Genomic DNA, 23515 nt, shown 5'->3' with positions numbered 1-23515 from the left:
AGGACTGTGCAATTCCTGTTTTGATATAAAGAATTATTTCAGACACTTCTCCTTTGCCCTTTGAACTGAAGTGTGTAGGCTCAATGTGTTTGTCCCAATGTAGGCTCATGGGCCGAGTGGGCTGTCTGCTGAAGACACAGCACCTGGCTGCCTCCTGCAGGAGCTGAAGGGGTCTCTGCAGAGGGGTCCACTCCAGACAAGCTGGAGTCTCGACTTAGCCTTAGAAGAGAATATGCGGATGATCCAATAGAAAACCCGGCTGGAATTGATTAGGAGAATATTTTAACACAGATTTAAGCATGGAGATTGATATATAGAGAAGCAATCAGGGAAAAAGTAAGACCCGCTTATGTGGGGGGTGGACTTTTTAAGGGTGAGTCCCACTTGAGTGTCTGAGCAGCACCCACAAACTCAATTTGGGTGTCTTTTAAGTTACTGCTCAAAGGATTGCTAAGAACCCCACCTCACCCTTTCTTGATAATTGAGATTAGAGATTGGCTCCAGGGGTGCCTTTGATGGGATTAAATCTGATAAGATAAAGCCATGGCTTCCAGGGGCATCATGCATTACTTCAGTGTAAATGGGTTTTGTGAGACTCCTGGAAAACTGAAGCCAGGGAAGACAGAGGCCTTCAGCAGGAATTCGTGCTATTTTAACCCCCTCACTTACAACATCTCTCCATAAAAACGACGTTGCTTCGCAGCAACTGTGCTGGCGATCATTGCCTCTCAACAAGCAAGAGGTTTTAACTGGACTCCGGGGATAGAGGCTCCTTTTCCTCTCTACCTCCACTGAATTATCTGTATCTTTCTGTCCTGCCTCTGGATGACTGTTTTATAGCCGTCTCGACATAGAAATGTCCCCTATGCCTTTGAGCAGCCCAGAATCTTTGTACAATAGAGAGAGAAGAGAAAACTTGCAAACCGGTCTGTCCAGTCAAGGCACTTAAGTGGCTTACAGGATATTAGTTGAACCAAGCGAGGAAGTTGGGAAAGCTGGAGGGCTTTTGAGGCTTTTAGCTTTCCTGCAGCTAATGCCTCTGTCTGGGGAAGGCTGTAAATGGTGCCTTTTGTCTGCACGGAGTTTAGAAGAAGGGCCAGTATGGCTTGGAGGAGGGGGCTTCTGCACCGGAAATGGAGACCCCCAATTCCACCTGTGTTTGCAGCTTTCCCTTCACTTCTCAAGCCTGGTTCCTTCCCGTTTCCTAATGGCCTGCCCTCTGTCTGCCTAGTCTCCCCTCTGACACGTGCTTGTTGACTAAGAAACAAATGTTTGTTGTTTGTTAGCATGAGAATTGCCCAGAGGATTCCTGTATGGACCACCCGATCACAGATGTGTTGTATTGGTGTGGGAGGATTTGGATTTTAGTTTCTACTGGAGAGAGATGGTGAGACTACTGTGTCTTGTGATCATTTGGAAAGGCGACAAGGTAGTTTCCAGCTTCCCTGAGGACGGGGCATAGTAGCGGGACACTAGCGACTAGCTGTGCCATAGAGTGCGTGTGTCTGAGATACCCACGGGTAGTGGAGGGAGTTACTAGAACACATCAAAGGAGGAAAATGAATATGAAACAGTCAGGTGGTGAGAAAGTGTTCCAAGTGTGAAACAAGTATTCTGTTTAGAATCGGGTGGAGAGGGACAGAGGACAGATGAAGCCAACAGGGACCATGCAGGTTTGTGGAGCTGACAGAAAGATAGATGACAGCCCGCGATGTGTATGTTGATTGATCTTTGATGAAAATTTTGTATGGTGTCAGGGACGAGGTAGAAAGTGTCAAGACTGAAAATGGAAGTTTCTGGTAGCATTGCCTAAGCTAGATGTAGGAGGGGAGGGCACAGCTGATGCATGTCTGATGAGGGACAGCATTCCTTGGATGTCGGGAGCTTGTTTATCTCAGTTTTTATACACTTATATGTTCATGTGTGAGTGGGCACATATACATGTATGTACATGCATGGGAGGCCAGAGGACAAGCTCAGGCAGCCTTCCTCAGGAGTCATCATTGGGTTACTTGAGGCAGGGTATGATACTGTCCTGGACCTCACTTGGCAGACTGGTCAATGAGCCCTAGGGATCCACTGTCTCTGCTTCACCAGCGCTGGGATTACAGGGGTGTGCCGCTGTGCCTGCTGATCTTTTATTACAGTTCTGGGGCTCAAACTCAGGTCTCTGTGCTTGCATGGCAACCACTCTAGTGACGAGTTATCTCCCCAGCCCGATATCTCTTTTTATACAATTGATTCTCTTCTCTCATGATCTCCATGAGGGCACAAATATAATCTCCTTTCCATTGACTCTGTGTTCCTTTTGTGAACACCAGGACCTAGAAAGGGTCAGGAGGACTTAGGTGCCCAGTGTGTGCCTGGTGAATGAAGCCATATTTTTTGTTCCTATGCTCGAAATATCTCAATACCTGTAAGATATATTTGTCAGAAGTCAGCAGACTTTTCACAGGATGGAGAAATCGAAACCAAATAATATGTTCTGGGTTTCTTTTAGGAAAGCAAAGCTTAACTCTAACAGAGTTAAAACTATGTTAAACTAAAACGAAACTCTGGTACCAGTCATCCTCCCTGCTCTACTGCGTCCTACAGCCCGGGAGATGTGCTGACTTTGTATTCCTGTGTAAGCTGCCCTCACTCCAACACCCCTACTTACCCAGTCAGCTAACCACATGCTTTGCAATTCCCTGCAGTGTTGTGTGGTGTATGCCCTGCTTATTGTATGATGTATGGCAGATGCTCAGTGAGCATGTGTTGGTTCCGTGAGTCATCATTATCAGCATCTGAATCACTGCAGCCTAAAAGATACAAAGGACTTCTGCCAGACTTGTTTTGTTGATGTGGGATGGCCTTCTCTATATGTGTTGCTTTTATTGGTTAATGAATAAAGCTGTTTTGGCCTATGAAAGGGCAGAATATAGCCAGGCTGGAAGAGATATAGATATATAGAAAGATAGGCAGAGTCAAGGAGATGCCATGTAGCTGCTGAAGAAGAACCCAGACCCTTTTTGTTAAGTCACAGCCTTGTGGTGATACACGGATTAATAGAAATAGGTTGCTTTAAGATGTAAGAGCTTGCTAGAAATATGCCTGAGCCATTGGCAGAACAGTATTGTAATTGATTCAGTTTCTGTTTGATTTTGGGGCTGGGGGGGGTCAGGAAACACCCCCCAGGTCTCCGTTTACATTTTTGTCTCTCCTTGCAAGGTGGTCAAGGCAGGTCAAAGCCTCCCTTATTGCATGTGAAGAGAGGAGCTCAGTCATTGGTTCATAGCTTGTTTGTACATTCCATTTGAAAAAAAAAAGGAAGAGGATCCAGTGACTTACTAAGCATGTGTGTGAGCTTCCTGCTGATGCTCATAGGCATCACATCTGAAGGCCTCAATCAGTGCTTCTTAAACTCTAGTGGGTATGTGTACGTGGAGTCGTAGAAGTCTTGCGTGAATGATTCACAGCAGATGAAGTCCTGAGTGAATGGATCATTGACTTGGGCAAGGCCATGTTAAGAACTCTGTGCCTCAGACCAGTACAGGTCAGACTTGGAGTTGCCAAAGGCTTCCTGTGGCTCAGACCAGTACGGGTCAGACTTGGAGTTGCCAAAGGCTTCCTGTGGCTCAGACCAGTACGGGTCAGACTTGGAGTTGCCAAAGGCTTCCTGTGCCTCAGACCAGTACGGGTCAGACTTGGAGTTGCCAAAGGCTTCCTGTGAGCTGAGTGCAGGTGTCGGGAGTGTGTGATCGTTGCGTGTTTACAAATGATTGAGCAGTGTGTACAAAGGTTAGCAACTAAACCTTCCTCCTCAGAAATGACTGGAGCCCAAGCCTGCTCTCCTGCAGACCCTCTACTGACATTCGCTAACCCCTCTCTGTCTTTGCTGTACTTACTGAAAGCTCTGGGGTTCGGGGTTGTTGCACAGTGGGTAAGCCTCCACCAGCGCTTTTCTGTCCCTAGGTCTCTGACTGTCCTTCCTTCATTCCTTTACCATCCCAGCCTGCTTCTAAGACCTCATCATGCAGGATGCAATGCATACTAATGACCCGGTGGTCTTAATAAGAAATACAAATCCAGATTCAAACGACCCGGGAAGAGACCATAGAGCTGTCTCTACTCACAGGCTCAAGAGCAAAACTGAAGCTGCTGGTTCAGTTTCCACAGCAGACCTGGGTACCCTGGGTATGAGCCAGAGGAGAGTAGCCTGTGCTACAAGCCAAGTGCAAGTCATGGCTACATGTTTGGTAGGACAGTACATGCATTGTGCAGTGGGCTTGGAAGGTATAATTGTGACTATGGTTTATTGGTGTGTATCCTTTCCTCATTTCACAAACACATCTCTTTAGGATAGTGCAGCTCATTGGACTCACTAGACCTCTGATACTTAGAGGCAATTGCACGCCCCTTCCCCAGCCATCCTAGCAAGTCCTCCCACTTCTTTAGCACTTATGACATCAACATGGCAGGGCTTGTTCTTACTACACAAGCCATGAACTGTTTTTATATTCACCACTCCATCTAGGGTTCATCAGGGTCTATCAGCCAAAGTCATCCAAGGAGGACATCCCTTAGCTCAGTCCTTCAAAGGAGCCTGAGGGGACAGCTCAGTGGGTACGAGTGCTTGCTCTAGAAGCTTGAGGGCCTAAGTTCAAATCCTGGTACCCATATAAAAATCGAAATATGGCTTTCTGTATCTGCAATCTTGGTACTGTAGGGGTGGAGAGAGGCGGACTGTTGCAACTCACTGGCTGCACACCTTGCTTTGGTTCAGTAAGACCCTGTCTCAGAGGGATCAGGCAGAGTGATAGAGCAGGATGCCCAGCATCCTCCTTCATTGGCTTTTACATTCGTGCACGAAGCATACACACACACACACACACACACACACACACACACACACACACGTACAAGCATGGCCACAAATAAATCAATAAAACCATAAAATATTGGCAGCCCAGTTTAGAAAGCCTAAGGGTACATGATATATTTGGAATGTATATCCCTCTACTACCATAAAATACATTTTAAAAATAGTTGATGGGCTACCACTGATTTAGAAAACAGAGCACCAACCCGCTTAGTCTTTTGTTGTCCCCTGTGTAAAACTGGAGTTATATCTGCAGCCCACCATGCTGCAGATAAAAAGGGCAGGACAGGGCCAGTACGGTGGTTCAGCAGGTACCAGTACTTGACTCCAAGTCTGATGACACGAGTTCAATCCCAGGGACCCATGTAACAGAAGGAGAGAGCCAACTGCCTACTAGAAACTGTCCCCTGACCTCCACATTCAGGAATGCACACCTTATACACGCATACACAATGCATGCATGCCCATGCACACTCATGTCCACACACAGGTATAATTTTTTAAAAAGGCACACAGATATCAAGCATTTTGCACAGTGACTCTTCATAGGAAGTTATCCATGCAATGATGCCAAGAACCAACCCAGAAAAAGACAACGCATGGAGTCATGAGTGTGCTCTTTGTGTTTGGCTTTTTTAGTCGGGTCTGATAAGGACACGAGACAATGAATTCCTCATCTCACCGCTACCTCAGCTGCTGGCCCAGGAACACAACTACAGCTCGCCTGCAGGCCACCATCCTCACGTCCTGTACAAAAGGACAGCAGAGAAGAGGGTCCAGCGGTACCAAGACTACCCTGGCTCCCGCCGGACTTATCCTGGTCACTCCCCAAGTCACACTCCCCCTGCTTCCCAGAGCCAAGAGACAGAGTATCGCCATCGAAGGTGGCAAAAGCAGCATTTTTGTGGACGACGCAAGAAATGTATGTAAGGAGACTTTCCTTGTCTGTTCTGAAGAGGCCCTCGCTGGGTAGTCTTGGGGGCAGCTGGGTTTGACAGTCAGTGAGGCTGTACTGAATTTGTTCTCAGATGCTGCCTTATCGCAGGACTGGTGAACCCCATGATGAAGGAGCAACTCTCCTCCGTTCAGTTAGGAAAGATGGAGATATGGGTCCCTTTTGGCATCTTTAGCATCTCCTATTTTTAACCAAAGGTCCTGATCTTATCTTAATTTCTATGGTCTTAGGGAAAATGCCCAGCTTTCTATAGTGGGGGATAAAAAGCAGAGGCAAATGCACAACCGAGCATTCTTTTTAGAGTCACAAGAGACTTCCCAAGAACCTCTCAGGAAGATTGGCTCCCGAAGGCGAGTTGACAGACAGCAGGGGAGCTCTTGGGCATGCCCTGTGAGCCAGTGGTAGAAACCTAGAATACCAGCACTTAGAAGGCTGAAACAGGAGAATTATGTGGTCAAACAAGGTTGACCTGTGTAATGAGCTCCTGTTTCAACAAAAAACATTCTATTTCCCCTCCCCCAGTGCTGGGGTTAAGCTCAGTGTTTTTACCTATACACAGTAAAGCTCTGAACCAGCCACACCATATTTCTAGTCTCTTTTGTTCTTTTCTAGACTAGCAATGTATGGTAGATAAGCACCAAATGCAAGTTTGCATTTTCTAACAACTATGTTCAAACCTAGTTTAAGGCAGATATAGTGATTGCATGCTTGTAATTACAGCACTCAGGAGCTGAAGGCAAGAAAATCAGGAGGTCAAAATCATCCTTGGCTGCATAGGGGCTTCCAGCCTAGTCTGGGCTCCATGAGATTCTGCAATTAAAAAAAAAAAATCACAAGTAAGAACTGTGAGATTACTCAGTGTAATGAGGCACTTTTTCCATAGGCACGAGAGGCAGAGCTCAGATCCCCAGCGCCCATGTGAATGCTGACTTCCCCTCCCCACAAATGTCCTGTAATCTCTGCACACTAGGAAGGTAGAAACGAGATCTGATGGGCAAACTGCAACTAGACTGGCTGAATTGACAAGCTCCGGGTTCAACTGAGAGACCCTGCCCCACACACACACACATAGTATACAGACACACCACACACTCATACATCTGTTAGCAAGAAATTAAAATAACAAGAGTTTAAAAACAAATTACTTTCAGTAACATTTTCTCTAACTCAGAACATACGAAATACTGTCATCTCAAATTATGAACAATATCGCAAACCGCTAGGGAAGGATTGAATTTTCTCTTTCATACTGTATTCTGGAAATGTATTTATTTACTCTTATGACTCAGAGCCAATCCTTATCACCAAATTTCCATCGGAAATTGTTTGATCTGTACGAAGATTTCCTCAGATTCAGGGCTGAAAAGGTAGAGTATAGATACTTCATTGTTTCGAAGATGTTTGCATTTTTCAGGGACCAAGTTAAACAGTACATTCTTTTCATTTGGTGAAGTATCTGATCCTTGTGTTCGCAGTCACATTCCACTCACTTGGTAGTCACAGATGACAAGCGGGTCACACACTGCGCAGTCTAGACAGGTGGGGGTTCCTCACACAAACGGGAGCTGGCAAGCTGGATATGAGATAGTGTTTCTTCCATCTCCCTTGGCTGTTGGCGTTACAGAGTCAATGTATTCCCCAAATGAGATTTTTTTTTCTCCTTCCCTCATTGACGTTTGTTGACCTGCCCTGTCTGCCAAGTAGAAGTGTAGCTTGTTTTCTTTAACTTACCTCTGAGCATTTTTAACATTTCTGAATCTACCCACCTGTTCACCTGTCCATCAGCCCACACATCCATGCATCTAAGCATCTGTTGACTGAATCTCAGGTGCATAGCCTCAGGACATATGGCAACAGGGACTCCCAGTGTCACCTCCCCACCTTCCTGGCTTTCTCAGCCTAGGTCACCCAGATTTTTCTGCTGATCTTGCTTCCAAATGCTCTTCTGTCTCCTGCAGATGCCCCCAAGCCTCCTGCAGAGGACACCTATCTACGCTTTGATGAATATGGGGGCACAGGACGGCCCAGAAGATCCACTGGGAAGTCACAGAAGGGTCTCAATGTTGAAACCCTCGTGGTGGCAGATGCGAAGATGGTGGAAAAGCACGGCAAGGGTGACGTCACCACGTACATTCTCACAGTCATGAACATGGTAAGGGCATTGTCAGGAGCCCTCCTGGTATCTCCAAGACATAGACTTCCTTGTGTGGGTGGAATGGCACACACTTAGACACATTTTTTATTGTAAATTTTGAATTTTGAGAAATCACTCTTATAGATGCATATGTCTGGTAAAATTAAAGCCTGCACCCTTATCAATATGTCTGATTGATTCTCTCCATGAAGGACTGTATCTTTAAAAGATGATTTTTGGCTTTAATTATGTCAACAGGTTTCTAGCTTGTTCAAAGATGGGACCATTGGAAGTGACATAAACATTGTGGTTGTGAGCCTAATTCTTTTGGAACAAGAACCTGTAAGTGGCAAACTTTATTTATTCATTTGTTCTGCTGTTGAGAATGTATTATTAGTACCTAGTATGTACTAATACATGAATCTCATATTTGAAAGTGTGTCAACTATCTCCTCAGAGAAAGTGTTGTCTAATATGGATCATTGAGCTAAGTCACCACAAAACATATTTTATATAATAATCTAGAAAAATATTCATAGATGTGTCAGCAATTTTATGTAAATATTAAATACATATATAACATTGTTATATTATACAAAATGTAAAATACTCTACATAAACATGTAGTGCTTATGATAAAGGTGAATTTGATCATAGATTTTAGCGTTAGTTGGATTTCATAGGTCAAGTATACTAACTAGTATTAAGGTGGATACACAAGTATATTTTAAGAATTTACCAGAAAGAATCTATCATAAAATTCCTGTCGTAAATCTCTGGTCTCCCAAGCACCAATTTAGGAATGGCAAAGAGTAAACAAGGGGCCTTCAACAGCCGTGATTTGAGTATGGCGAGGTACATGACACAGGAATTGGCAAATGGCGAAAACAGAACATACAATAATGTGTTCGATTGCGCGGCATTCCCTGCTCTGGAGTGTTTTGACCTGTAAGCTGTATTTTCCCCTACGATCTCACCAATCAGACAGATGATTTTTCAAAGCCCCCGAGGCTTTTCCTCTTCAACTCTAACCCCAATAAAGAAAGTGAAGATCAGAGAGTCGAGACAAGGGGAAGAAAATGGATCTAATTACCCAGGTGTGTGGAGTGACAGAGGTTTGCGCTGTGTGAAGTTAACCTGGGATTTTAGAGAAATCAGGTGTCTGTTGTTTGGGAAACAACTGGGCTTTGGTATGCTAGACACACTCTGCTCAAGGATACTGAAGCCAGCAGCGCCCTGATTCATTGACAAAATTATTGTCTATACATTTGACTTGACCCAAGTTACTGGTTTAGCCCAAGCAAACATTTTGATAAATGATTATTTTAAGTTATAGTCTCTTAAGTACCAAACTTCACAGAGAAGTAAGATATGGATATTGTCTTTGTTATGCTTTACTGAAGAAACTATTGAACTTTAATATGAATAAATATATCAATAACAAAAATGTTTTTTTGTTTTGAAATACTGAAAATTCAAGTTTACTTTAAAATTTCTATTAACCTAAACTATATTTGTTTTTTTTTTTTTTTTTTTGGTAGAGCTTGGCTCCGTAAGTTCTTCTACTGATAATTTCCCCTAGAAACACGGTGCCTCTGCATTTGCCTTCAGAACCGCAGAGATTCAACCTTCTTCAGGCACAACCCCCACTTCCTAATCTCTGCGTCTTTTCCGTAGGGAGGATTGCTGATCAACCACCACGCAGACCAGTCTCTAAATAGCTTCTGCCAGTGGCAGTCTGCCCTCGTGGGAAAGAATGGCAAGAGGCACGACCACGCCATCCTCCTCACGGGATTTGACATCTGTTCCTGGAAGAATGAACCGTGTGACACTCTAGGTATGGTATGCCCAGGTCTCTCACGCACACCTGTTAGCTGGAAGCATGGGGTGAAAGCTTTCCAGTGGATTCAGGGCCCTCTGGAGTCCTGTCAAAGAGACCTAAGGTGCTCAGGTGTCATTTACTGCCTATGAGAACTGTGTCATTAGGAAATGATGTTGCTGTGTGGATATCATAGAGTGTACTTACACAATCTGAGATGCCTGGGACAACACTAGACACTATCTTCTAGTGTAGGAGACCACTGTTATATAAACAGACCACTGTTGCTTGAGGTCATTATGTGGTGTGTGAATAGATCTGTCTTTATATTGTGGAGTCGCTTCCTTGCTCCATGGTGAATGTGTTCTGCTTTACTGGATTCACTGTGGCATGGAGGGTCTGTATTTTAATCAACTGGTAATTTTCTTTATTGCCCAAATGGATGACCAATGAATTGAGAGAGGCATTTGATTAAACACATTTTAGGTCATTCTATAAGCACCTGGCCACATAACCGGGAAGCTGAAGAAAAACTGTTAGATGTCATGGTATCTCGCTCTGTCACCAGTTACCAGTGTCTTCTTTAGCAAGCTCGTTGACTTTAGGTCTCCATTTTTGGAAGAATGGAAGAATCCAGCATAAGATCAATATCTTTAATCACTTGCTGCTTTTCCAAGCTGATTCAGTTGCTATTCGTAGGAGCTGGCCCTTTGGTCTTGGATGGATTGGGCTCTTCAGGTCAAGGTCTGCAAACGTTTGCTGTGGAGGGTCCCGCAGTAAACAGGCTGTGTGCTGCAGATGGCTGCTACTGACATCTGCAATGGGAGTGAGAAACCAGGCACAGACAGTGCGCAGCCCATGAGTAAAGCTTCGTCTAACGAAGTTACCCTGGGGAGACAGCCGCAGACAAAAGTATAAACAAAGGCTTGAACACAGCAAATGTGCCACCAGGGAGCAATCCCTGATCCGCTCCACAGGTCACACTCTTTAAGGAGCATGTTGTACAGGCTGAAACGTTCGCATTTGCCTTGTGAAAATCCAACCCTGGGACTATGCTGCCCAAAGTAAATTGAGTCATCTTCCTGAATCTCATATGCATATTTTGAAATGTATACACACACAGGCAAATGGTACATGTGCAGTATAATATATGGTATTTAGAAAGCACCATATATTAGAAAACACAGACTTTACATGTACAAGTCATAAATAGGACTGAGAACAAGACTGGAAACAGTCAGCTGGACACCTACAGACCAAGTCAGCTTCGCTGTGAGCCACACAATAACCAAATACCCCTCCCTTATCTAGCGTCTCTGCGAACTCTATCACCCAGCCTACACTCTGGCACGCTTACCTCTGTCACGTGACATAAGTAACATATTAGTTAAGTAATGATCATCCATGACACATATGTGCCTGCATATTAGACTTCCTGGATGATCTCACGGCTAGATGGAGGTGGATACAGCCAATTCACAAGGATATATTTAACTCTACACTGCCACCACCCTTGTTCTAATGGTTGTTAGATCTCAACGTTGGGAAGAAGAAATTCTGCTGCTGTAAGGTGGATCAAGATAGAGCCAATGAGTGATGGAAGTGGTTGTGTCCTTGCAGGGATGTAACTTTGGAGAACGGGGCATTTGTCATTATGAATGTGATCTGCCCATGTGACCTGGGAATGTTTGTGTTTCCTGCTTCAGAGAAAAATCAGGAGAGAACTGGAAAGTATATTCCACACTTAGATAGTAAGGCCACTCATAAGTTAATGTTATACATTGGTGTAACGCTTAGTATATCAATTTCTCTGACTCTAGTAACAAACTTAGGTAAGTCATATAAATGTCTGGGACATTAAAGACATTCAATATGCTTCTGCAAAAAAAAAAACCCTTAAATATGTTAATCTGCTAAATCGTATATGTATATGTCCAATTACTGTTAATATTTAAAATTGATCTTGCAATAGGATTTGCTCCTATCAGTGGAATGTGCAGTAAGTACCGGAGCTGTACCATCAATGAAGACACAGGACTTGGCCTCGCATTCACCATTGCACACGAGTCAGGGCACAAGTGAGTGGCTTCTCAATTCACTACTTCCTATGGAAATTGGCTAAGTAATTCTTTGGCTTTCCTCTAATGGTTATTATTGATCTAATCCAATACCTGGATTCATCTTGTATAAAGCTTCCAATTGTAGACTCCAAAAAGGGCTTGGGGTTGGAGAGATGGCTCAGTTGCTAAACTTTCTGATGCACCAGCATATAGACATGAGTTTGACACAAATAATGCACACAAATTAAAAGCCAAGTATGGTGGTGCATGCTTGTAATCCAAGTGTGCTAGCATTGGCAAATTCCAGGACAGTTCTATTGGTGTGAAGAGACACCATAGCTAATGCAACTTATAAAGGAAAGCATTTGATTGGGTGCTTGCTTACAGTCATAGACACTTAGTCCTAGATCAATATGAGAGAGGCATAGCAACAGGTGGGCATGGCCCAAGGGCAGTAGCTGAGCGCTTAGATTTTGATAAACAAGCTGAACTCATAGAAAAATCAAGATTGGGCCTGGTGTGGCCTTTTGAAAGCTCGAAGCCCAGTGACAAACCTCTTCCAACAAGGCCACACCTCTTAATTCTTCCCAAGTAGTTCTACCAACTGGTGACCAAACATTCAAATATATGAGCCTGTGGGGACCTTTCTTATTCAAACTACCACACCCAGAAATATGGAAACAGCTCCCTAACCCTAATGCTAATCCTAACCCTAACTGGCATCGCCCTGGCAACCACTGGCATCCTAGTCTACTTGGTGAATTCCAGGACAGTGAGAAACATTGTCTCAAAGCAAAACACACAAACAAAAAAAGTGAGCAATCTAAAAAGAATGATGCTCAAGGTTGTCTTCTGACTTCTATCATATGTACTCTCTCTCTCTCTCTCTCTCTCTCTCTCTCTCTCTCTCTCTCTCTCTCACACACACACACACACACACACACACACACCAGTTCACTAAGCACCAATCATTGCTATCTGTCTTTTCACATCGTATATTACATCGGTTGAGGTCTCAGGTCTGCAAATGGACCGCACATTGCTTACCCGATTCTCTTGTCATCTAGGTGTCTATTTTTATTTGGGTTTTGCTTTGGCAAAGACACTTTAAACTCCTGCTGGTTTTTTCCCTTTGCATAGTGAGCACATTCGCCACCACTGAATCATATCCTTCCCCCCATTTTTAACTTTAATTATATGGCAACAACCTCTCAGTACATTTTCCTTGCTGACCTTGAGTTTGTGACCCTCCTGCCTTAACCTCCCAAGTAATGGGATTACAGGCCTATGTCACCCAATCCTCAGAACAGCTCATTCTCTAAACAAAGCAAACTAATCCTGGGAACATGTAAATCTACCTGCCTAGGGCAGTGATATACTGAACAGTTTTCAAAATATTGGCTATGAAAATTTTAATCATTCTTGATTATGAGCAAAAGTTATCTGAAACCAAAATCTGATGCTTTGGTTCAGGAAAACAAGTCATAGTCTTCAGGTAGGGTGGGAAAGAGGTGTTAGGAAAGAGAAGAATGGATGTTAGGACTGGGGAGAGAGATTAGTAAGGCTTTTGCTCTGCGTTCGATCCCCAGGTATGGAAGTGCATGCTAGTTATCCCAGGACTGAGGGAGGTAGAAGAGAGAACATTGCTGGTGCTCAGTGGCTGCCCAGCCAAGGCCAGTTTTTGAGTCTTAGGCCAATGAGAGACTCTACCTCAAAAACCAAAGGTGGATATCACCCGAGGAGCAGTTACAGAGCTAATCTTTTGGGTCTCCCATGTCTGTGCACATACACAGTGAACAGATGTGCAATACATTCTTAGGATCAGATCTTGGTATGTGGTCCTTTGACATGAAGCTGATGAAGCAGCTAGGTGTTGAGATTTGGGGAAAAATAATCTTCCAAAAGGCCACTAAATAAAAGTACTTTCGAAAATGTAAAAATTTGAAATTCAAAATTGAGTTCAAGTTGGGTTCTTTTTTGCTCAAAAATTTTTAATGAGGCTCTAATTAAGCAGCCCTCCCTCCCTGAACAATGGCTTTAATCTCTCTGCACCTCACTGGCTCTTCTGGAATTCCTGCTCTTTATTCATAGGCTTCAGCGTATTTAGAAAGAATGTCTCCCAAACGAATCCCCTCAACTCCTCATTAAGCAAAAAAAAAAAAAAAAAAAAAAGTTGAATTTGGCAAAGCTGAGAATACAAATGTGCTTTTGCCAAATATCTTACAGATAATAATTATGCTTAGTAGTAGTCACCTGTAAATTCCGACAAGTCCGTTGATAACCGTCTGGTAGATAGCCACTCTTCACTTGCTTGATAAATTGGAAGAAATGTTTGAAAAGAAACAGCTAGACTGTAAGCCCAGCTAACTGAACACCCTTCCTATGGATATAAAATCCTCATTTGTTAGAGCCTACCTACCTTCAAAAGATAGCTATATAATAATATTACGCTTCCCCCATAGGACATACCCACTTATACAAATGTATTCCTAAGAGGCAGATTTTATTTCTTTAAATAGTCAGATTAAGAACAATTTAATTCATGATAAATCATATAAATATCTCTATCTGTTTTGCTTCTTTTTAAAGAAAAGTCACAAAATGTGTTAGTTTCCTGAATATTTTCCTGAGATGATCACAGAAGCATATTGTACTGCTTTCTAAGACAACATGAAACGGCATCTTTGCTCTGCATACTAAGAGATGGAAAATCATTTAGGAACAATGTGCATGATCTTTAGGGAATGTCAAAGAGAGCATCATTGTTATAGGCAGCTGTGAGCCTCCTAATGCCATACCTAATGCCATGTGTGTTGAGAAACCAAAGAGTCTTCTGGAAGAGCAGCAAGTGCTCCCAAACACAACTATCGTTCCAGCCCACCACACAATATGTTTAAAGGAGATCCTTAATGCTTGTTTTTCTGAAAAGGAACTGTTCTAATGTCATGGAAAGAAGAATGTTCAGAAATTGTTTACAGTGCACTGTAGCAGGCTGAGCTCCAGGAAGTCGGGTTTTATGTCATATGTTTTGAACAGAGTTTTTATCATTACCTTGTAAAGAGCTTTATTTTTATGAAGGTATTCAATTATAATCGTAATTAAGGGGTTTAGCTAACTGGCTGTTTAACACTGGAAGGAAGATTTATATCACACTAGCTTTATAATAAATCTCAATATAGGCCTTAGAATTACCTTCTCACTGTATCCACCTCCTCCTTACTCTCAACTTCTGAGCCATAGCTCTAGGATTGGTGGGTGATAGGAAAAAGAAATCAGCTGTTTTGAATTTTTAAAAATTGGCCATCTAAGATTTAGGTTAGTTAAGAAATTTTTTGAACATTTATTTATTATTTGTGTGTGTGTGTGTGTAGTCACTTCTTTCCTTTCATCATGTACTTTCCATGGATTGAACTCAAGCAATCAACTTTGACCCCACATATCTTTAGCTACTAAGCCATCTTGCTGGCACAACCAGAGAAATCTTGACCAAGATTTCCTAGGCTTTACATATAGAGCAGATAAACCTTGCTTTGATTTTGTGGCTAATAAATAACAAAGTCTTTAGTATTCTTCAGGTTTTTCTTTAGAAAATTTGCAGTAGGTTTTTGTAACTTGTTTTGTCACTGACTCTTGTCACCCACCTGGGTCTGCTGAGTCTCGGTGCATTTTTCTATAGTAGAAGGCCACTTGTTCATTTCCCAGCCACCGAGACTCCCAAAATAATCACACAGAAACTATATTATTTAAATAATTGTTTGGTGCATTAGTTCTAGCTACTTATTTGCTAACTCTTGCATCTTAATTTAACCCATTTCCATTAATCTGTGTATCACCATGAGACTGTGGCTTACTGGGTAAAGTTCCAGCGTCTGTCTCCGGTGGGGCTACATGGCTTCTCCTGACTCCACCTTCCTTCTCTCAGCACTCAGTTTAGTTTTCTCTGCCAAGATCTATTCTGTCCTGCTCTGCTATAGGATCAAGACAGTTTCTTTATTAACCAATGGTATTCATAGCAAACAGAGGGGAATCCCACATCATTTCTTCAGACTTTTTTTCTGGGGCTGACCTGGAACATGGGCTTTCAGAAGGCGGCTTTCCTTTGCCTTTCAGCTTTGGCATGGTTCACGATGGTGAAGGCAACCCCTGCAGGAAGGCAGAAGGCAACATCATGTCACCCACACTGACTGGAAACAATGGGGTGTTTTCATGGTCTTCCTGCAGCCGACAGTATCTCAAGAAATTCCTCAGGTAAGATGGATAAAATCGTGGGGATTGTGCCCCATTCTGTAGCAGTGTTAAGTAGACGTGAAAACAAATATCCAAGCCAGGCCTGGAGGGATGGACAAGTCATTGTGACTATTTTGGAGGCAGAGACAGAATGACTGAAAGGTCATGGTCTGCCTGGACTACAGAATAAGTTCAGGGCCAGCCTGAGAAATCGAAAGTAGAAACGAAGCCTACAGATATTGCTCGTCAGCAGAGTGCCTGCCTAGCATGCATGAACCACCAGCTTTAACCTCTAGTACCACAAAATCAAATGAACCAAACAACAGATAACATTCCTATTATGATGCCACTGGTAGTCATAATGATATAATTATTGTTGAAAATCTACTGAAGACCTATTACAGTGCTAGATTCCCTCCACATACTAACTCAGGGCTGGCAAGATGGCCCTGAAGGGAAAGGCACCTGCTGTCAGGCATGACTACATGAACTCCAGCCCAGGGACATCCCCCCACCCACCCCAGAGATCACTGAACCTGCAAGTTGTCCTCTGAAGTACACACTCATTTTGTAGCATCCTTGTGATTGCATACATGCACATGCATACCCACAGGCACACACAAATTAATGTAACCTGAAATTTTTAAATACACACACACACACACACACATATCTTTATCCTCTTAGCAATCCTATTTCTAGAGTTGTAGTTGAGTCTTTGAGAGGTCAGCTGTGCTGCTTAAAGTATAACAGTTATGAAGCTGTAGGTGTAAGATTCACACTTACATCCATTCTGATGCCAAGGTCTAAGATTCATAAGTTATCTCCATTTTAACTTCTAAGACTCCTAGATGTATGGCCTTTTTACTGTGGCTAATTATTTTAATCTAACCAACCAGCTTGTAGAGCTTAGGAGAGCCCAGTGTTTGGTTTAAATTTTAAGGATGAACCCAGGGCCGGAGAGATGGATGGCTCAGTAATTGAGAATGATTGTTGCTCTAGCGGAGGACCTGAATTTGGTTCTCTACAACCATGTTGGGTGGCTCACAAATACCTGTTGCTCCAGCTCTAGGGGACCTGACATCCTTTTCTGACCTGTGCTAGTACCTATAAACAGAGACACATACACTTAAGTAAAAAATAATAATAAATCTCTTTAAAAGAACTCTATTCTTAATGACATGCATGTATCTATATCTTTTTAGTCCATGTTGACTCACACATGGACACTTGGGTTCTGATTGTTCCCTTTGACCAGATATTAGTGGAAGTTTCATTGCAAATTGATGTTCCTAATATGTTCATACCTTTGCTACACTATATTAGTTGGAAATGTTCACAGAATTATCAACATTAACCAACAAGGAAGATTAAATGTGAGCATATAAAGCTGACTGATACATAAAGTATAGTAAAAAGAAACTGATAGATGTTTGCTAATTTATCATAAGCCATGCCCCCCATATATTTTTATATTAATTTTAGATTCAGTGTTTAGGGTTGACAATGTCTTTTCTACTTCATGTAAGTATGGAATCAATACATTTTATAAATCGAGGTTAACTCCATGTGGATCGACTTTCTGTTCATGAGGTTGGTGCAGTTCAGGGCTTTGGGTAGAATAAGAGCAACAGCAGCAATTGCCATTGCCTTCTCTGTTGTGTTAAGGACATTACGTTTTCTTGTTTGAGCCATGTAACAATCCTTATGGGAGTCATCATCATTAAAGAGGTTCACAAGAATTATATAAAGTCATTATGGATGCATGGTTGATAGTACCTCCATGTATGGCCTCAAAATTGCATTTAATATCACACACTAATTAACCTCTCAGTGGTGGTACTGTTTGATTATGTAAGTAAAAGGGTAAGGTGATTTTTTAAAAATACCCATGCCATGTTCTCAACACATTTTACTTCCAGGCACCCATAGGGAAATTTTCTGCCTTATGGCCCGATTCTAAAGTTTATTTTATAGGGTGCTTTCCTGCATGTGTCTAGACTGCCCTTGAGCGTCTCGTGTGGTAAAGGACAACTGTGAACTCCCAAGCCCCTGCTTCTACTTCCTAAGTGCTAGGATTCTAGGCCTGGAACAGCACACCTAGAACCTTCTGATTCTTTCTGGATGTGACTTTGTTCATAAGCTTATTTGAGGCAGAGTACATCTTTATTTCTTCTCGGTCCTGTCTTTAAGAAGCACAGTATCATTTAAAACCCCATGAGGACAGATATCCTCTGTACACAGCTCAGTTTGTGCTTTAATTCCTGAAGCTAATGTTTGCCCGACAGTAGGCTCTCGGTAAAAATGCCCAGTGTTGTTGAATGAGACTGTGGAGAGGAGATTTTACTTATATTTACATTTCCCATCTCCTACCCAATCCTAATGCACATTGGTTAGATGGCCAGAACTTCCAGCCCCCTATAAAACCCTTTATGACTGTATGCATTCCAGCCTTTTTAGGCAGGACTCGCTCTTTGCAATAAAATGTACTTTTTAACTCTAAACACATGCCTGCTTCTCTAAGCACATTCTATGTTTCTTTGCATGACTGCACTCACTGAGGTGCAGTTTTTAAATGGAAAGGTCACAGATGAACAGGGCTGTTAATAAGGATGTGTTATCAATGCAGTACACCACAGGCTGGCTGTCTGGTGGATGAGCCCAAGCAAACAGGACAGTATAAATATCCGGACAAACTCCCAGGACAGATTTATGATGCCGACACACAGTGTAAGTGGCAATTTGGAGCCAAAGCCAAGCTGTGCAGCCTTGGGGTTATGAAGGTATGTTTCCTCGTGATTTCTAACTTGCATTAAGGATGTGCCATGTGCCTGTGTACCTACCAAAAGGATAAACATTTGGTTTGCTGAGGCCAAAGGTTAGCATCTGGGTTATCTCTAAAATGTCATTTGTTTGGCATGATAATTAAGTGGTAATTTTCCTGTCAATGACTTATCCAGGCTTATCCCCCATAGACTCTGCATGCCTGGTTTAAATACCAGTTGTCTGCATCCTTGGAAGAAAATTCCCCCCTTCTTACATGCAGGCTTTATTCCTTGAAGCAGAGCTGAGAATGCTTGCTCCTGCTAATTACGGTTTTTGTTGTCTTGCTGTGCTTTTCAAGTCATGAGCTCACAGTCACTATCACATCAATAAGTGCCATGTGCCCTTGGTAGTGTAAGACAACCATTGCAGGAGACACTCCCCTTGACACCAGAAAGTTGACAGTCACTTTTAATAGTCTTAGCATGCTTTCTACATTGACTCCTGGAAGCAAGATTACAGCCCAGATAAGTGAGAAAACACAAAACTCCAATTTGCAGACATAAGAGAGGCCCTGTTGCACTCTTTCAAGAGATGTGTTCCTGACAGCATTGCAGTCCCAACATCAAAAGAAGGTCCCATAATTTTAACATTAGTTCATTCCAGGCATCCAGTAGAAAATGTTGAAGTCTTAGGTAGTTGGACCCATGGGCGATAGGAAAGTTGGTAGCTTTTCCTTTCTCCCCTCCCCCACAGAACCCCTACTCCTTTCACCTCATCCCCTTTTGCCCCCTGTTGCTCCCTCTCCATCACCCGCATTAGTAGCAGCAGCAGCAGCACTGCCGTCCTAACTTCCGGCGCCACCATTCCCAGCAGTTTCTGCATGACCCTCTGTCCTACATGAGACATTCCACGGCAAGATTTATTGTATTTGACCTCCATCTTCAAAACCACTTTGAAGTAAAAGTTATTGCCCCCCTTTCACCTACATCCCAGAGAAGGTATCCAGCTTGCCCAAAGCTACAGAACTCTCAAATGATCGAATATAAACAAAACAAATCACCCACGTGGAAGTTAAGCCTCTGCCTCTCCTTTGTTGGATACCGGTTTCCCTTAGCCTAACAGTGCAACAGCCACTGTTGTGACTTGTGTGGTGTCTCTGTAGTTGTAAGCACACACAGCCTTTCAGTAAGTCAGCTCACCTATAAAAGTCCATTCTTGAGAAATAATATCCAGTCATAGGCTTGATATGGAGCCATAAATTAATATAACTGCACGCATTACTATTAAAAAGCTAATCCTCAGCTTCATTCTTTGGGCATATCCTTCACACCACATGGGATTTACATTATGTATTTCAGTTGTTTTCTAAACGAGCAAACATGCAGCTGTTTCAATTTGCCTGTTAAGCCTCAGCATTAGGTAGAATCACCCATTCACTGAGTAGAATCTCCTGAGCATGCCCTTCGACCACTTCATTCTGAGATCGCTACCTTTCTCAATTATCGAATCTGCTCACCTCAATCATCGAATCTGCGCACATTGTACGTACGGAGCTAGTAATAAGCATGGCTTCCCTTAGAAATACAGAGGAGTTCCCGAATGAGTCCCCTTCCACCGGGATTGTGCCTGTTCTGTGTCAGGCAGTGAGAAGGGGGTCAGTACCCCGCCTTAATCATTTTCTGGTGCCGCATCATATTTTTAAAAGATGGTATCTCAGCCTTGGTTGACCCTGGAAAGCATAGTGAAGAGAACTGGAAATTCCAAGTGAAAAGAGCTTGAAATGATGAACGGCACAGGGATGTCTGGGTGTCTGGGAGGAGACCTGGGGAGTCTGGGCTAACAGAGAGATGGTTTAAGATGCCGATGAATGGGAAGGTGAGATTGATTGGTGGCTCCTGAGTGTGGACTTGTTTTCTCTGTGAACTAGCTTTTAGTATTTTCCTAACATTGTTTATAACCAGAGTCATGGCCTCATCCCTAATGGTCACAATGGTACTCTACTGTGTTCTAACAATAGCAACAACAAAAAAGGATTTTCTAAACAATGAAATCCCATTTTTAATTTTTTTTAAAATTTATCTTTAAGGTCTTTATTGTGCGGTCTTTATTTTTCTCTTTCTGCTGTTTCCCTTCCATCTTCATGAAATTTTCTCCCTATCATTCCTCCTAGAAAGGCAAACTTACATGGTAGGTAAAAGCACACATGCAGGAATGGAGAATTGGCTCGGGGTAAAAGTGTGTCCTGCTTTTCCAGAGGACCTGAGTTCAATTCCCAACTCTACCCTGACTCCCTAGAACTTCCTGTAACTCTAGATCCTAGGGGTCTGACCACCTCTCCAGAAGGGCTGATGCTCACATGCAAACACACACTTATATACACACATGCACATACTCTCTGCCTTTGGGAAGTAGGCAGACCTGGGGTTAGAGTCTTATTCCAACTTTGCCTAGATAGATTCTTAAACAAATGATTCAGCCTCCCTTGACCCACGTGTCCACATCTGTAAGGAGAAGGTAATAGTTCCTCCCCAGCTAATTTGTGAGGACTGTTCTCTGGGTCCAGTCACATTCTTGTGCGCATGAGAGGTCCTCTTAATCTCTTCCTTTCCCATTCAGCATCACGGCCCCCAGTGTACTGGACATCTTCATAGAGGCAGAGGTGTGTGCGAGCATTCTTTCACGTGTGTCTACTCTTCCTCTTCTCCCAGACTCAACTGTCATTTGGCTAGCAAATCACACTGTTCCTCCCCACAGTGTTTGTGCGGTCAGTCTGAGGGCTGTAACAAAGGTTCTGGAGCAAAGCTACATCTGGAGAAAGAGAGCTTGCTTTAGGTGGCAGTTACAGGGTGGCTCCTGGGTATTGCTCTGATGTGGACCAACTCTAGTGAGGGTCTTCCTAGCTGTATCACAGTGTGGATGATGTCCATGGCTAGAAAATATATGAGAGAAAATGATCTCTCTGCAAGAAAGAGATGTAGTAGAGCCAGGCCCTGGGGCAGTTTTATCCTGTCCCAACTCACATGAGAACTAAACAGAGTTGGCAGGAGAAATACCTTAATCACTGTTATGTAAAATTTCCTGGGGAGACATAAGTGTTTCTCTGTCCCCTCCCTCAACTAGGGCACTAACAACAGATCAAAGAGACCATTCCACCCAAGTCTAGCCTAGTGAACCAACGAGTCTCTGAGGTTTCCCTGCAGGTGCATGAATGGCTCAGAAACGGGAGCATTGCACAACTTCCCACCTAGCATGGGTGTTTTCTTAGGAAAGCTGCCTCCCTTTCCTGAAAGTCTCTGAGCAACTTGAAGGCAGCTTGGACAGTTGAAGACTCCCCCTCAGTAATTGGTTATTGCCTGTGTAACCTTGGAAAAGGGCCTATAGAGCTTCCAGAGATGTATGAGTTTCCTGGACTTCCTGACTCCTAGGAGCCTTCCTCCAGGAGGGAGTGTTTCAATCAGAAGGAAACAGCTGCGCAGTAACCCCTGTCAAGGGCACTCCTTCACTCACCCAAAATCTTCCCCCTAGACCCCATTTGATAACGACTCCACCTCTGAACATTGACACACTGAAGTCTAAGTTCCTGACATATGGGTGTTGGGGGTTCAAACCACACCCAGGGCAGAGCAGCATTCACGAGAATGAATTAGTAATCTGGCGTGGGGTTCCATGCTATTTAGACAGAACTGAAAGAGACTTACCTCCCTAGCAACTGATGAGAAAAACATCCCCTCAATGACTATTCACTTAAAAAGAAATAGTGCCTGGCTAACCAATTGATGGTGTTTGTTGAGAGTTCTGAAACATGGCACAGGAGTCAGTCGATGTTTGCACGCTGGTGCCTTTCCTGCACCGGCCATAAACAGGACAAAGGAAATACCTCAGAGTTGGTTCTTGGCTCAGTATCCCCAATTACCATCACGTAGCTAGGGCTCATCATATTGATTGGCTCATTGAGAAATTTTAAAGCCAAATAGAAATTTGGGGGATGATATTTGAATACTAGTGAATGCTTCAGTGGCCATTGTTTCAGAGAGCATTTCTCCCAGAAGGCATTAGGATATGGGAATGTTTCCTCTAAGAATTTGACATTGGGCTTAAAGAGAAGAGAGTAAGTAGGAGGTTTCTAGAAGTTTCTCATAAATGCCCTGTAATAAATCATACCATCTTTCAATTTCTATCATCTTTCCCCACCAGCTTACATCCCAGTTATATTATGTCCTTATTCACCTTCAAATATTCTGTTTAATACTGCCTTTCTCATGCATCATCTATGGATTTCCCATTCTAGAATACTGCATAGCCTTCTGTCTGGATGACAAGTTTGTAATCATTCTATACCATTAAAGATGTAGCCTAAGAGTTACCTTTTTCTCCCCAAGGACATTTAAACTATTCTTCCTCCGGGCTCTGTCTTTATGTATCACCATTATAAACTTGTGATTCCACATTGTAATCATCCATGCATATTCCTTGCTTCTGCTGGTGCAAAATCTACTTAACTATTAGTCTTATGTAGCAGTAGATCCTTTGCAATCAATTAGCCTAATAGCAATGGCTGTGGTTCACTGTTTTACACACTCCTGTTTTCATAGAGTAGATTTTGCTCTCCTGCTCCCCCCATGCTTCCCGTGAGGAAGCATGGGTGATTTGTGTGATAGAGCACCTCAGGCTGAAGAGGTGGCTCAGTGGATAA

At 43.0% G+C, this 23515-nt stretch overlaps 1 protein-coding gene across 2 annotated transcripts in view; it reads left to right on the top strand.

Moving 5' to 3' along the window:
• Adamts18 (ADAM metallopeptidase with thrombospondin type 1 motif 18) overlaps positions 1-23515 on the top strand; it is a 131153-nt gene that overhangs the window by 52275 nt on the left and 55363 nt on the right. The window contains exons 4-10 of one of the 2 annotated variants that reach the window (XM_075977950.1): positions 5501-5787; positions 7775-7968; positions 8209-8292; positions 9628-9787; positions 11742-11847; positions 15940-16077; positions 18686-18839. In XM_075977950.1, the coding sequence (XP_075834065.1) occupies positions 5526-5787; positions 7775-7968; positions 8209-8292; positions 9628-9787; positions 11742-11847; positions 15940-16077; positions 18686-18839 (1098 nt within the window). In that variant the 5' untranslated portion in view covers positions 5501-5525. The remainder of the gene's footprint in view (positions 1-5500; positions 5788-7774; positions 7969-8208; positions 8293-9627; positions 9788-11741; positions 11848-15939; positions 16078-18685; positions 18840-23515) is intronic. The other variant, XM_075977951.1, reaches the window with a different exon arrangement.

Source organism: Microtus pennsylvanicus, chromosome 6 (assembly GCF_037038515.1).
Source record: "Microtus pennsylvanicus isolate mMicPen1 chromosome 6, mMicPen1.hap1, whole genome shotgun sequence".
NCBI classification, from domain to species: domain Eukaryota; kingdom Metazoa; phylum Chordata; class Mammalia; order Rodentia; family Cricetidae; genus Microtus; species Microtus pennsylvanicus.
The sequence above is the reverse complement of the archived record's forward strand: the minus strand, read 5'-3'. Positions and strand labels throughout refer to the sequence as shown.